The sequence below is a fragment of the Fukomys damarensis genome, unplaced genomic scaffold (assembly GCF_012274545.1).
Source record: "Fukomys damarensis isolate Sample0158 unplaced genomic scaffold, DMR_v1.0_HiC HiC_scaffold_28, whole genome shotgun sequence".
Classification (NCBI taxonomy): domain Eukaryota; kingdom Metazoa; phylum Chordata; class Mammalia; order Rodentia; family Bathyergidae; genus Fukomys; species Fukomys damarensis.
The window spans coordinates 3,223,835-3,239,889 of NW_022900940.1; the positions used below are offsets into that span (position 1 = coordinate 3,223,835).

General features: G+C 37.7%; 1 protein-coding gene across 1 annotated transcript in view; it reads right to left on the reverse strand.

Moving 5' to 3' along the window:
• Positions 1–5,320: 5,320 nt before the first annotated feature.
• The window catches only part of Uba3 (ubiquitin like modifier activating enzyme 3), a 21,871-nt gene continuing 11,136 nt past the window's right edge, over positions 5,321–16,055 (reverse strand). The window contains exons 5-16 of the mRNA XM_010635920.3: positions 15,256–15,299; positions 14,574–14,638; positions 14,114–14,269; positions 11,967–12,069; positions 11,757–11,870; positions 7,786–7,839; positions 7,280–7,316; positions 7,115–7,196; positions 6,691–6,791; positions 6,517–6,580; positions 6,368–6,422; positions 5,321–6,107 (exon numbers count right to left, since the gene is read on the reverse strand). Of these exons, the coding sequence (XP_010634222.1) occupies positions 6,019–6,107; positions 6,368–6,422; positions 6,517–6,580; positions 6,691–6,791; positions 7,115–7,196; positions 7,280–7,316; positions 7,786–7,839; positions 11,757–11,870; positions 11,967–12,069; positions 14,114–14,269; positions 14,574–14,638; positions 15,256–15,299 (964 nt within the window). The 3' untranslated portion in view covers positions 5,321–6,018. The remainder of the gene's footprint in view (positions 6,108–6,367; positions 6,423–6,516; positions 6,581–6,690; positions 6,792–7,114; positions 7,197–7,279; positions 7,317–7,785; positions 7,840–11,756; positions 11,871–11,966; positions 12,070–14,113; positions 14,270–14,573; positions 14,639–15,255; positions 15,300–16,055) is intronic.

Sequence of the window (16,055 nt, forward strand, 5' to 3'; positions counted from 1 at the left end):
CTAAGGATGGGCCCCGCCTGCGCATGCGCCCCGCCTGCGCATGCGCGGGCGCCTTCCACGTACACAGCAACCAGATCCGGGAGCCCAGAGTTCCGGAGAGACGGAAGAACCCGGAAGGGGACGTGTCGTAATATCCGGAAGCCCGGAGTCGCCCTTAGTTGCCGCGCAACACTGCAACGCTTCCTCTGAACAAGCGCCCAGTTTACAGCAGCTCAGTCAAAGGGTAAGTATGAGGCCCCGAAGGCAAAGTCCTCTGTGAAAAATAAATGAGTTTCATGTGGATTCTCTCCCAGAAGGCAGTTCAGGTGTTAAAGTCTAGCGCCTTGCCAGCCCTAACTGTTGAAAAGGGGACGTTTGGCTGTCGCATTTCTCTTAACGTTTTTTCTCAAGTATTTAACTCAGGACCTTGCGCTAGCGAGGCAGGCGCGGTGCCACTGAACTAAATCCCATTACCTGGGCTTTAAAGAGAAACCGTAGTTTGGCCTTACCTACTACTGTGGACACAGTGCCCACGCCCCAGAACGTGATACTGTTGTATCATGAAAGGGTCAGTCTTTCCTCCTCAGTACCCCTACACTCATCACCTGAGTCAAAACAATAGCCAGTGGTCCAAGTATGTGTGTCTGCCTCCAACCCCCTTCCCTAGCTACCTGTGCTGAAACCAAGTGCCCGAGAGGTGAGGCCTTTAGGAGGTTGTTAGGTCATGAGAGTGGAAAGACCCTGGACCGCCTGTTGGCCCTTTCCACCATATGATATAGTGAGACTGACATCTATGAACCAGAGCTCACACCAGTCCCCCTCACCTGCCTTCTTAATCTTGGACACCCCAGCCTCCAGAATCGTAATTAATTTTGTTTATAAGCATCCGCTTTACAATTTGTTACAGTACTTCAAAGGGACTATGCCACCTAAAACACTATTATCGATGTGCCTTGTGCACATTACTTAAAATAGCTTTTCTGCATGCATTGCCTTCAACATTTGGCCATGGAGAAAAATCTTACATTGATGGTCTTCCTAAATCTAGTCAGCAGCTGTTTGGCCCCTATAATGTCAAAAATACAAAATTCTACCAATGCTTAAAAAGTGAAGTACCGCAAAAATTCAGCGTTCCAGTTGCTTTGGAAAATTCTAACATGGGAATACTAAGTTGGAAATGGCCACCTTTTGATAAACAATTCTCACTCACTCCAGTTTCCCATATACCCACCACACTCACTAAAACTTACACTTTCCCTGCTGTGATTATTCACCTAACCTGGGTGTTTTCCAATCGCAAGGAACTATGTTATAAAGGAATTCTCTTTTAACATAAAGGAAAAATCAGACTGAAACTCATCCCTTAACATATTATGATTTTCTAATAATTTTATCTAGCTACATTAAAATGTACATGATAGGATGCTGCCCTGGGTGGTGAGGGGCAACTGGGCTTATGTGAAACTGAGGTGTAGGCCTGTACAATATCCTCACAGATCTGTCTGTGGTTCCCAGCGCCCCGGCCTGAAAAGGAGGAGCAACCTGCCCAGAATCACTTGCAGTACAGGAAACAGAAGGCAATTTTCAATATAGAAAAACTCTACTGTGAAAATGGAGGAAAACTGGAATAGAGAAGAAAGCCAGAACATCAGAGTCTGAAAATGAAGCCAGATAAGGAAGAGCTAAAGGTGGAGGGCAAGGTAGCTTAACGTGTAAAGTCTGAGGACAAGGGAGAGCCACGTGATGAACAACTGGAAAATGAGAGAAAGCCAGAATATGGAAAATTAGAAGGTAGTAAACCACAAGGCAAGAGCAAGCCTGAACACCCCGGGTAATGGCAGTGAGGAAGCCCAAAGCTCTTGGCTGAAGTTATGTGTTCCAGAAAGGAAACAGAGAGGAGGGGAAGCAGATCATCCATCAAAGGACTCTCAGGAGGGCTACAGAAAGGTAATTGAGGAGTGAGCAGATGAGAGAAATGTTCAGATGTATTGAGGGCTCAAGAATTAAGAACAAAACAGAAAATAGGTGGTTTTTCATTGTCCCAAGGGCGTGAAGGAAGAAAGGGCAAAGTTGGGGGCCAAAAGGGCTTACACGATATCCCAAAACTTTAATTCATGCCTATGGCCTTGGATTTTGACTTCTCTAATGAGAATACTTGCAGTCCTGCTTTCCCTGATACTTGCCAGTGTCTGAGATTTGTAGCAAGGAACAGGTAAGAATCACTGTCCCAAGACTTCCAAGAGTAAAGCTTTGGGTAAATGAACTAAACTTTCTAAAACTCTGTTCAGCTCTCAGATAGAAATAACTTTTACCTTCTATAAGATGACTGAGAATCATTATAGTACCCATATAAAGGAAGTACTAAATGTTAAGTTTCTTCATCTTCAAAAATTGAAGATAGGCTGGGAATATAACTCAGTGGCAGAGAGTTGGCCGAGCAATCAATGTGTAAGGTCCTCAGCAGTCCCTGGCTTTGCATTTATAAATAGACTGAATCTGTAACTTTAAGCTAAAGCACGTAAAATTACCCAATTTGATTTTAGTGAAACGATTTATCAATATGGAGATAGGAAAATAAATGAAAACTCAAATCTGACAACCACAAAACTTTTTGAATAAAAACGCCATCTAGGGCCAGGAACTTAGCTCAGTGGTTTCGCCACCTGCCTTGCATGTGCAAGGTCCTGAGTTCAATCCCTGGTACCTAATAAAATAATAATAATAATGCCATCTAAACTGGGCATGGTGACACATGCCTAGAATCCCAGCACCTGAGAGGCTGAGAAAAGATTGCAAATTCAAGCCCAGTTACTCTGTGAATAAAACCCTGTCTCAACATTTTAAATAAATAAATAAATAAATAAATAAATAAATAAATAAATAAATAAATAAATAAATGGTCTGGGAATTTAAAAAACAAGGAATATAAAGAACGATGGACATGTTCCCACATTAAAACAACCAAAGTTTTTAGTACTTGTGCTTAGTTTGTCTTCTTGTAGAAACAAGGCATGGTGTTATGGCTTGTATCTAGATGTCCCCCCAAAGCCCCACGCAGTCATAGGTGGGGTTCTTGGATGTGGCTAGATCTAGTGTGTGCTGCTTGGATCAAGGATGTGATGCTAGGATTCACTGGTGCTAGGATTAAGGGTTTAAGTGCTACCTGCCCTAAAGGTGGCCTAGATAAGATATAAAGGACAGAAAGAGCTGCTGGTCACTTGCTGCTTTGGCTGTCTTCTGTCTGCCATGAACTGTCCTCCTCTGTGATGCCCTTCTGCCATCCCACCCTTGGAGCCAGCCAACTGTGGACTGAAACCTCTACAAACTGCGAGCTAAATAAACCTTTCCTCCTTTAACTTTGGTGTTGGGTACTTTGTTTCAGCAATGAGAAAAGTAACTAAACCAGAACCTGCTGGCAGGTAGGTGGGATTGTTGCTGTGCCTCTACCTGACCATAATGTTCAGGAGCCTTTGGGAATGTCTTGTGCGAGAGCTGCTGGCTGAAAAAAGTAGCCCTGGTATGCCTGAGGCTGTACTTGATGGGAGATTCAGGTCACAGCTCAGACCAGGATGCTGACAGAAATGCTTCTGATAAAGACAAGGCTCAGAGGTTTCTGCTAGGAAGGACTGAACTGGCTGATGGACTCTAGATGATGTGTGTTATGCCTTTTCTGCATCTTGCTTACATCCAGAGACTTTATCTGAGACTGAGATTAAGGGCAGAACGCCAATTAACCTGGCAAAAGAAATTTGAAGGCAGTCTAATGTTGAGGCTGCTGCATGGATACTGCTAGGGGCTTTTAGCCAGATTTATGTTGAGAATCAAGAACCAAGAACCCAGCAGAATGGTTTAAAATGTTAAGAGCTTGGCCAGAAAAGAAGCTCCAGTAAAGTTACCGCCTGCTAAAACAGAACAGAAAAGAAAATGGTGGCTAAAAAGATTAGTTAGAAAAAGCCAAGTATTTTGGAAGGGGACAACAGGACTCCACCCTTTGCAGCCTCAAAATTGCAAAATGGACTTTGAGAGCCCCAGAGCATCATGCTCCACAATGGTGGCAGCCTAGGGTATTTGTTCTTCAGGATTGGGTTCGCAGGCACTCTACTCTCATAGCCAGGAGAGAAAGACGACCAACTGACAGCAGACCTTGGCGTCATCCACAGGGTGCTGATTTTAGGTGCATGCAGAATGCATGAGTTGTGGGGTCAGGAAGGCTTCCACAAAGATTTCAGAGAAAGCTTGGGAGGCCAGGCAGCGTGCCCCTAAAAGGACAGTGTGTGAACCTGTGAGTATAAGCCAAAGGTACAGTGGAGACCCCAAAAGTTTGGAGAAGCCAGGAACATAGATCATCTGAAGAAAACTGCAAAGGAGGGAGCAGAACCAGTCCAAGAGAAAAGCCACAGGAGCTACAACCACTAGCAGTGCCACAGAGGCAGGGGCACCCAAGCCGTTTAGGGTTCACATCTCGCCTCAGATGCTAGACATGGGACTACAGAACTTAATGTTTGTCCTGCTGGATTTTGGACTTGCTTTTGCCCCCTTCCTTTGTATTCCTGTTTGTAACTGTTGGAATGGAAATGTCTATCTTGTGCCACTGAATGCTGGGAGTATTTAACTTTCTTTTCATTTGTACAGGGATTGGAAGCTAAGAGGTTGCCTTCAATCTAAGAGGAGACTTTGGACTCAGACTTTTCAGCAATGCTGGAACTGACAGGACTCCAGCAACTCTCAAGAGATGGAATAAATGCCTTTTGTATAAAGGGATGTGTGACTCTGGGGGCCAGGGGCAGGATGTTATGGTTCATGTCTGAATGTCTGTCTGTACCAAGACTCATTGGATCATAGGTAGGGCTTTGCAGAGGTGGCTGGATCTAGGCTGTGTAATACTGGGATCAAGAATGTGAATCTGAGACTGATTCAGTGCAGCCCAGATTAAGTGACAAAAGAAGATTGCTGTCGTGGCTTGCTGCCTTTTGCCTACCATGAACTGTTTCTCCTCGTAATGCGACTCCTGCCATGTCAACCGGCCTTGGAGACAGCCAACTATGATCTGAAAACTCTACAAAGTGTGAGCTTAATAAACCTTTCATCCTTTAACTTTGGGTGTTGAGTATTTTATCTTAACAACGAGAAAAGTAAAACAGTAAGAAACCTTAATATAAAAATAGTCATTCCATTTCATTACATAATTATGTTAGAACAATTAAATTAAACCAGGAGATATAAAAATCCCTGCAGCAAAAGTATTAATTCAGGTGCAATAAAACTTTGGTGATAGTAACTGCTAACCATTTAAAAATTATTCATACATTATTACAGAATTATTATCCTTAAATACTTTAGAAAATATCAGTGAAAGTAGGCAACATATGATTTTATTAATAAATAGTGCAAAAGCAACAATGATAACTGTTTAAACATTAAAATTTTTTTAAACAGCCATGTTGGCTTAAATTTGTGCATAATGGCCTCTATGGCACTGCAAATACATACATGAAAATACTCCCTATTTCCATGCACAAGTATTCAACTCTAACACTGCTTACAAATTATTATGGACAAGATAAACTGTTATAATATTGATTTAAACAGCCACAATTACATGAATATTACATTGAGTAATAACCTATGTTCAATTTACTCTGGATGTCAAGTTGTAATATTTAAAGTTACTTAAAACTTAATTCCTTCTTTCCTTTAAAGGGACACCTTTTGTGTATGTGAGTACCCAAAATAACAAAATTCACATAGAAGAGTGTTTGCCTCCTCCTCTACAAGCTTTACATTTACTCAGAATCTCTCTCTCCAGGCATCATATATCACTAACGGACACGTTTATAAGCACCAACCCCAAAATTTCATCTTAAGGGAAAGTTATAAAGTTAAAAAAGAGTAGTTCAAAAAAAAAAAAAGAGTAGTTCATTATATTAAAAAAAAGTCAAATTTCAGCAACACTAATGCTAAAAATGACAAATTCAATTTCTTAGCATCCATGAAGTATATTATTTCCATAAGTTGTCTATTATATACAGATTATTTTCTTTAAGAAGTAAAATGAAGTTTGAATAGTACAGTCTGTGGTGTGGTGACATCGGCAACTGCCAGTTCTTGTCCATCAACAAGTCCTAATTCTAAAACAGAAAAAGTATAATTAACCCAAGCAAAGCAGATCTCAACAAAAAAAATAATGATACACACATACATAAGCTAAAGAGTTTTATGGCCCTAGCTCTCTTTAAGGAAGGTTATACTTTATTTCTTGGGAGTTTTATTATTTTTCTACAAAAAGAGCAGTAAATCCTATTATTTGTAATAAGCAATCATACCTTGAACAAGCATTTACTATTTTACCAAAAAGAAAAGCCACTATTAAACATATTATTTAAAATACCTTTCAAAGTTTTGGAAAGGTTTGGCCTCGTTCGTTCTTCAATAGAGGTTACTGACTAGAAAACAAAATTATTTCAACATAAAGCACATCAACAGGAAATTAAACTTAATATAATTTTCAAAAAAAAATTTAAAATGAACACTGATCACCTGTAAGTAAAGTGTCCTATTTTTCCCTTCTAATGTAGCTGTGATAGCTGGAGATTTCATTTGCCTAAATATAATAATGAGAAAAAGCATTAAACGCAATTTTTTATTTTAAATTTTGTTTTTAAAGTTTTAAAATTTAAAAAGTAACATTCACCAAAAATCCAGAATACTTACAGAGAAGCACTACTGGTCAGATAATCCAAAACCTCCTGTAATCGAGCTGACGGAGAAAACTGAATGTTTTGAGGAAGCTGGCTACAAGCTGGGCAGCTCTCCTATGTACGTAAGGCACAGCCAGTTACACAGGCGCGTGATCTGACACTAGTCTCTTTATAGACAAATAAATGTGCATGTTTCCCATAAGTTACCTTATGCTTTAAAATCCATCTGTCCTAATAAAACACTTCTTCTACATTATTTTGCTACAGGGTATTTATTGTATGCTATACAGTAAAAGACATACATTAGGTAGCGGTCTGAGAGTTAGAAAATAAGACGCTTAGGGTATGGGTAATTTTCTTCAAAATTTTAAAGCGTAATTAACATTTAAAAATTAAAATATGCATAACCAAAAACATTTTCATTAAGTATTACTAACCTTTCTCTCTGCTTCAAATGTGTAAGTGTATAGCCCATCCACATCATTGAATACCAAGTAATTATTAAGGGGAATGTATGCACTGTAATAGAAAACATTCATCTTTATATAGGTCAAGTAAAAACATGAATTTACATACAACTTAGTAAACATGAAATTCATTACCTTGTGGCTATTTTAAAAACCTCTGTGGCACACACAGCTGAAGAGGGAAGAAAAATAAAGGTGTTTTAACTCAATGAAAAATAGACATTTAAGAAGTTTAATTCAGAACAAATTTATAATGGCTACTGACTAAAAATAATTTTAAAAACTCCTCTAACATTTTTTAAAACTGAGAAAATGAATTTTATACAATATTTGTTTTGTGTTATCCATGCAAAAAAATAATTTACATGGTTTTCTTCTTTATCACTTTAAGGAACAGCTTATTATGCTGATTAAAAAGATATGTTACTAAAATGTCCCTTTTATAGCACTTTAAGATATAATGCAAGACAAAAATACAGAAGATCTAACAGCTTTTTCTTTTTTGGATATCAATATTACTGAACTTACTCAAGAAGATATAAAAATCTTAACACACAAGGACAGCAAGAATGTCAATTTAAACAATGAATCAAAAACCAAAGGAAAGAAAGTAACACTGAGAGAAGGCCTTTTTCCCTTACCTGCAATGACTGCATTTGTGGAAGCTACTGCCGGAATGATTCGTTTTACTACCCCTGAAAAAATTTATCAATTAAAATAGTCATTTCCTTTACAAAATAGTTATCTTAAATAAAGCTATAATCATTAAATACCATTTTCTCATTTTACAGTACTGGGGATTGAGCCCAGGGCCTCACAAATGCTAGGCAAGTATAACACTGAGCTTCATCCCTAGCCTCTAAATAACATGTTCTGAAACCTAATTTTTTAGGCTTTCCAGTCAGAAGTGTAATCATGAAACAATCCTCTTTCACCTTCCCATCATTTTTTTTGTAGGAAGCTAAGAATCTTAAATTACAGTGACAAAAGTAAAAATTTTTCACCTAACCTAATAATCCATGTTAACTGTGTTCCAGGTATGTAAAATACTATTTAATTTTCATAAAAATCTGTGTTAATCTACTGTTTAAAGGTAAGGAAAATGAGACTGAAAGAAGTTTAAGAACACATCCATACTTCCGTACCTCCTAGCTGGGGGTGTTTTATAAACCCAACTATGTCTCAAAGTGCATAATTTTGTTTAGTTCAGATAGGTTTCCCACATATAACTCAAGCTGACCTCAAACTTATTATTTAGCCCAGGAAAGCCTCACGCTTGCAATCTTCCTGCCTCACCCTCCCAAGTGTTGGGTGGCAGATGTGCACCACCACAGCAGGCTCAAAGTGCATGATCTTAACTGATAACATGATGTTACACTCAGAAGTTTTTAAAACAGCCACAAGGTGATGAATTTCAATGTTAACATGTTGTATGTAAATCCACAGTTTGAGCATGAAGACTGTTATCTAATTACTCCTCCAGATTCACATATTCAATTCACAAAAATTCACAACACAAAAGAAAAATATCCTTTTGAAACTGAAATATTACTGTTTTTGTTTTTGAGACAGGATCTCCATATGTATTTCAGGGTAGCCTTAAATTCATTATATAGCCCAGGCTGGCTTTAATCCACTTGCCTCAGCCTCCTGGGTGTTGGGATTACAGGTGTGCACCATCAGGCCCAGCTCAGAAACCTGTTGTTTAGGAAGAACCTTTCTTTTATTCTACAACCTGAGCTATACAAAATATTAAGCACAGCGCTCTACTTCAACCCCACATTTTTAACATCAATATTCACATATCAGGAATGTACAAAGCCTAACCATTTTTAAAAGCACAAGATAGGGGCTAGGATTTAGCTCAGCGGTTTTGCTGCCTGCCTCACAAGCACAATACAGTAGACCTTTAACTTATGAACCCAATTTGTTCACCAGGGTTGGTTGTAACTCAAGTTGGTCAATGAAGGCTTGGGCTCCTCTACACAGCCTTCAAGGTCTTTCTCCTGTACACAGGCAGATGTGTCCTTAGAGAGACACTGGTCCAGGGTCTCTCAATGAACCTCACCCAGAAACGGATGTTGTAATGCTCCTTCCAGAATGCTAAGGATTACATCTGTATCTGGAAGCATAAGCAGCTGGCATTCAGGTCATAACTCAAGACTGTTTGTTAGCAAAAACTGAAATTCCAGTCGTAACCCAAGTTGTTCGTATATCAGCTTGGTCATAATTCAAGGATCCAGAAACCAGACAAATGGCAGATATTTTTAAAAAACATGAAAAGAAAAAGAGCTAACAAGATTGGAAACCTTTTTTTTTATAAAGCTAATTCTGACCATATGACTATATACAGTGTTAGAGAAGGAGATACTGAGAAGAATGATCCTCCCGATAGTAAAACTGGAAGGGCTCCAAGTGAACTACATCTAGCAAGATGTACTAAAAGGAGGAACAGGTAGTCACAAACAGTAATGAGCAGTGAAGTAAGTACCTGTTCTTACAGAACTATCATTTTGGTGGGATAGAAAATATACAAATAAATATATCAGAATTTCAGATATTGAAGGGTTAAATATAGAAAAGTAAATGACGTGTGTGACATGAGTGACAAGAGGAGACACAGTCCATTTGATATTATCAGGGAAGGCCTTTGATAATTTACACTGAAACTTACACCGTCAGAAGGACCCAGCCACGCAATAACCTGGGGAAAGAGCATTTCTGCAAACACTAATGGCAAAGGTCCCGGGTATAAATGTGAGATATTCTTCACATTAAAAAAAAGAACAATATAAGGCCGGGCATGGTGGTGCATGCCTGTAATCCCAGCATTCGGGAGGCTGAGGCAGGAGGATCGCTGTGAGTTCCAGACCAGCCTGGGCTACATAATGAGTTCCAGGTCAGTCTCAACTACATAGTGAAACCCTGTCTCAAACAAACAAACAAACAAACAAGAACAATATGATAAATTACTGCTGAGGAATTATTTTAAAAAGTAAAACAATGAATGGTTCAGAAATCATTTTAGGTTAACTGATTAGGAAAACTGGTTAACTAGATACTTGAAGGGTAAGGCACAACCTTGAAGCAATTCAAGCAAAGAGTTTTCCAAGCACAAGAACAAGGGAGTATTAAAACTCTGTGATGCAAATGAACTTGATATATTCATGGGACACAAAGTAGGTCAATGGATGGGAGAACAGTGAGCAACAAGCATGGCCTATGGCAGATTCACAAAAACAGAAATAAGTCCTTCCAGGGAACTTGCTGACCCATCGTGGGCAAAATTTTAGAAAGGATGAGAGACAACTAGACTGAAGTAGTGATCACTATGATTGAGCAATAAAATTGTTCACTGAGACAGCTTAAACTGGACTAGCACAGCAACTCAGGACACTGTGGAAGAAAGTGTATCTACGTTTCAGTAGAGCATCTGGAAAAATCTTTCATACATCCTTGTGAGCAAGACAAATGAAGGACTCAAGAAGGTCTGATTAAAGAGTAAGGCAAATCTAAAAGGGCCTGAGAAGAGGTGTGATCCAGAGGACTTTTCCAAAACAGTGGAGTTTTATGAAAAATTTTAGTCAGTTATTCTCAAAATGAAAAGAATATGATCATCAAAACAATAGGTCAAACGAAGTTGGCACAAGAATACCGACAGAAAAAACAGCAAGCTGAATGTTAAAAATAAATCTGTAAGAACTTATACTTGGGTATAAAAAACAGTATAACACCCTCAATACTGCCAAGTCAGCGATGTGACTTAGCAATTGCATAGGCGCAAAAAAGTACAGATGTTAGCCCACAGGAACACCAAATAATCAACAGTATAGTAGCATCAATGCAAATAATAATTAAGAATGAAAATACTCGCTCTCCTTTAAGACTATCAATTATCAGAAGTCAGATCTAAAGACCAATTCAAGATTGCTACCTTCTGGCCTAGTTAAAACAAATACGGATATCTGGACTAGGGTCACAGAAAAATGGTAAGATGAGAACTTGAAGTCATGCAATATAGCAAAGGGCTAAAGGAACTAAGCAGGCCTAAGGCAAGGATAAAAATGCAACAGAAGGTAACCACTGTCCTCAGTGTTAAAAGGTGTTACTCAAAAGAGAATAAGAGTAATGGAACAAAATTCAACATTACAGTAGAGATCTCTGCTCAATATATATAGTAAAAATCTAACACTCTTATGCAAATATGAAATACACTACATCCAAGAGGTAATACATTTCTCTTCAATGAAATATTAACTGGTGGGTTGGACTTGGATGACTTAGGGACTCTTTCAATCCTAAATAAAATTTAATGATTTTATTAAATTCCCCCCAGATGATGGGCCAGGGAGGTAGCTCAGTGGTGTCACACCTGCCTGGCAAGCACAAAGTCCTGAGTTCAATTCCTGGTACCAAAAAAAAAAAATTCCCCCTAATGAGAAGTAGCGTGGATTTTGCTGAACTTGGTTCCCACCTACTTTAGATTAATCTGGAAATATTTCCATGATATCTTCACTGATCCTAACTTAGCAGTTATTCTCCTCTAAGTATCTCAAATCCTTTAAAAAGAGATTATATCAGGATCTTGATTCAGGACAGTTCAAAAAATTACCTTGAGTGAGTCTATATGTAACACCTCTAATATTATATTGTGATGCTCTCTCTACAGATTTTTTAAATATCCACTGAATATGTTCCGGATCATCTCCATCTAGTGGAACCCCTTCTGTTAGAAAAGAAAAGATCATAAAGCAATTTTTAATGTGTAATATAGAAAATACATACTTTAAATAATTCTGCATTATTAAATTAGGTTTATTACCTCCAAAAGGCTGTTCTTTAGGCCACTGCAACATCCTTACATACTCAATACAATGCTCTGGTAGCCTGGGCATGGATGCAATGGTGCACATGGGAAAATTAACCTAAAACCAAATTTTGTCATTTTTAGTGACTTTTAAGGAATGGATTTTTAAATGCAATTTCTAGTTGCTATTTAGTTTGTAGCACTTATAATTCATCTCAGACATCGACTGATACAAGCAAAGCACGGTGTACCGTTAAAAACACCTCCGAAACTAACAGGGAGCACCTGAGTCACCTAGGTTGCTATAAACACAGGCTGCCCTACTTTTTTTTGGGGGGGTACTGGGGGTCAAACTTGGGACCTTGCACTTCCAATGCCCTGCATTTTTAAGGTACATAAATTTAAGCTTTGTTAGACCACAGAAAAATGGTGAATAGATTGTCAAATGTTTATCTGATATTTAAAAATGACAGTATAAGACAAACTAAAAAAAAGCAAATTTATAGATCTCAACTATCAGACTCCTCATATAAAATTATTTAATTCATAATCCAAAATTTAAACTGTCCTTTAAAATAGATTAATAAGCCTCATCTTTAAAAACATCAATCTCAATCAATACCAATGCCTGGTATTTTTATTTCTAAGATAAATACGGTAATTTTCCCTTGTATCCCTTGGAGAGCTACATTTCAAGGACCCCCGACAGATGCCTGAAACCATAGTTAGTACCAAACCCTGTATGTACTGTTTTTCTCCTTGCATAGACTTTTTTTTTTTTTTTTTTTTTTTGTATGTGGGATCAAACTCAGGACCTTGCACTTGCTAGGCAGGCACAGTGCCACTGAGCTACATCCTCGGCTCCCTGTACTTTTCCTTAAACTAAAGTTTAATTTCTAAATTAGATATAGTAAGAGAATAACAAAAATTAACAATTAAAATATACTATAATGAAGTTATATGAATGTAGTCTCAAATTTTCATTGTATAAAAAAATATATCAATGTACTATAGATCTTAGCAACCTCATCTTACAATTCTTGTTAGTTTCCTTATTACGTCAAGAATTTTCACCTTTTCACTTGAAGCACTTTATAGTCTCTCTTTGATCTACCCAAACTGCCAGAATCACTGCTTCTATGATTTGGAGCCATTATTAAGTAAAATAAGCATTACTGCAACACAAGCACAGTTATACTGTGGCATTCAATGTGATAAACAGACAACTACTAACTGATTAATGGGCAGGAAGCATACTCAACAGGGATGGCTTACATGCTGGGCAGAGAACAGAGTGGGACAGAGAGAGATTTCTACTATTCACCTGGCAATCAACCTAGAATACATGGAGTATTTCTGGGATCTTTCATTTAATATTTTTAGAGCATGGCTAATTAAAACCATGGAAAGCAAAATATCAGGTGGAGGAAGGGGCTACTGTGTAGGTGAAAGCCAAATATATCTCCATCCCAATCAACAGCTCCATAATTCCCTTTGATTCCCACTCAAATAAAAAATTAACAAAGTAAAAAACCAGAAAAGTATCAGACTTAGGATACGCAGTTCCGGTCTTCCTTCAAATAGAACAGAATTTATTTCACCTGTCTTTTTAGTATAATTGTTAAATCTACTAACTTTGGGGGTTGCTTATTTGTTTGTTAAGGGTGCTTTTTTTTTTAGTGCCAGGGATTGAACTCAGGACCTTATGCTTACAAGGCAGGCGGCTGCACCACTGAGCCAAATTCCCCAGCCCATTAAGGGTGTTTTTTAATGTTTGCTTTCTTTTTTTTGGGGGGGGGTTTATTTGTGTGCTAGAGAATGAACACTGGGCCTCATACATGTTAAGGACATGCTCCACTACTTTTTGTTTGTTTTTTGAAACAGGCTCTCACTATGTAGTTGAGACTGACCTGGAACTCACTGTGTAGCCCAGGCTGGTCTCGAACTCACAGCAATCCTCCTGCCTCAGCATCCCGCGTGCTGGGATTACAGGCATGTGCCACCACGCCCAGCAATGCTCTACCATTGAACTCATAGTATACAGTAATCTTAAATATATATTTAACCCTATTAAAAATCCTAAATATTGACTAAATGCAGTAATTCAACTGTAACTCTAACCCAAGGTGCTATAATAAAAATGCAGTTACTTTTCTCATTACCTGTGGTGGATAAAGTTCCAGTGTACATTCAATGCAAGCAGTCATTCCAGGGAGAATCACCCGAGCATTTCCTTTAAAACCTTCTGTACCCCCATCTATCATAGGGACAATGGAGCTTGGATCTAACACACCATCTTCATAATTGAGAAGAGATATCTAGAAAATGTTTTAAAGAGTTTAAATAGAAGAGTTGAAAATTGAAAAAAAAATAAAAAATAAAAATAGAAAACAAAGCAGTCTGCTTCCAAGTAATTCTATGAGTCTTGCTACTAATATATCAAAATCAAGGGATTATATTAACAATTTGTGTCCTCACCTGATAAAGCCTGTAAACAAATAGTGATACACGTCTACTTAACTGAAAATTAAATGTCTTCAAAAATATGATCTATAATTCTGATTTTTGGTATATCAAAGAGCAGTAGCAATAACTTCAGAGACCCATAACTAAAGTCTTTACCAGCATTCCATTTATCCATCTTCTGGCTATAATAGAGTCCAGTCCACAAACAATAATATGGAATTCTATAAGAAAAAATAACAAGTTTAGTTTTTAAAAATGTGGTTCCCTATATTTTAATGTAAGCTGTAACAAATGTACCACTCTGATGTGGGACACTGATAATAGGAAAGTTGGGGTGTGGGGGCACATGGAACTCTGAAAAGTATGTGTATTTCCCAGTCAGTTTTGCTATGAACCTAAAATTGCACTAAAAATAAAGCTTATTAATTAAAAAAGCAGTTACATTAAGTAATTCCCACTTTTTTCTTTTTTTTTTTTTTTTTTGGTACCAGGGATCAAACTCGGGTCCTTGCACTTGCAAGGCAGGCAGTGGAACCACTAAGCTAAATCCCCAGCCCTATAATTCCCACTTTCTAAGAAACAAATAAAAAAGTACATTTCATTGTTCTAAGTTCTCTTTCTTGTAGCAATTCATATTTAAGCATAGAAAACTACAGGAAATGGTATTGATTAGGAATCAAAATGACATTCTTTTTTCAGGCAATAAAATAACTGAAAAGCCAACCCTCCCATAGGAAATCAATTCAAAAAATAGCCTTCAAATAGTTAGTAATCTTCAAAAAGGCAGCACCTAAAAGTAACTAAGAATTTACAGTGCAATGTTACATGAAAAACTTACGTCGATAGAATATGTCATTAAAGTCTTGAATCTTGTTGAAATGTCTGAATATTAGTTAAGGATATTAAACTGCACAGTTTTTAGTTTCTAAATGAATTTACCATTGCCATGGGGAACAAACTATGTATTTAAAACAAGAAGTAATCAATGTTTGCCAGGGATTTAGCTTAGTGGTTCTGCCACCCGCCTCACAAGTGCAAGGTCCCGAGTTCAATCCCCGGTACAAAAGAAAAAGGTTATCGATGTTCAAGGCAGTGGAATTCAAGTGTGACAAAATGAAAACAACTCTACTTTCTGACAAAAATCCTTTCCCATCATTCCTTTTCGGCCTATCTAAATTTTCTCGCCCTTCAACACCCATTTCATATTAATGTTCCTGTTAGGAGCTACACCTTCTACTTTGCTTTAGGTTTTATATAAAACCATAAACTTTGACAATGGAGAATGTTATATAGTTTTTACAGAGTGAAGGCAACAAGCATGTTATAACTTCTATCCAACTCTGTGATTTTACATTACTACAAAGCTAAGAAAAAAAAATACGGAAAATTTCAAGAGCTTTTCCTATTGCTACTTCATTTCTATTAGTTTTTCTGGAGGGAAAGAAGAGTGAGGCAGACACTTTTTTCTACCTCTCATTTACCTAAGTTTCAAGCTTCTTTTTACAAACCTACCAGACTCTGTCAGCAGTCTTCCTATGCTTGGAGGCTGAAAAGGGAACTTCATTCAAAACTGGCTTGTAGTAATCAATCATTGCTCATAACCATTTGTTTTTTTTTTTTTTTTTTTTTTTTTTTTTA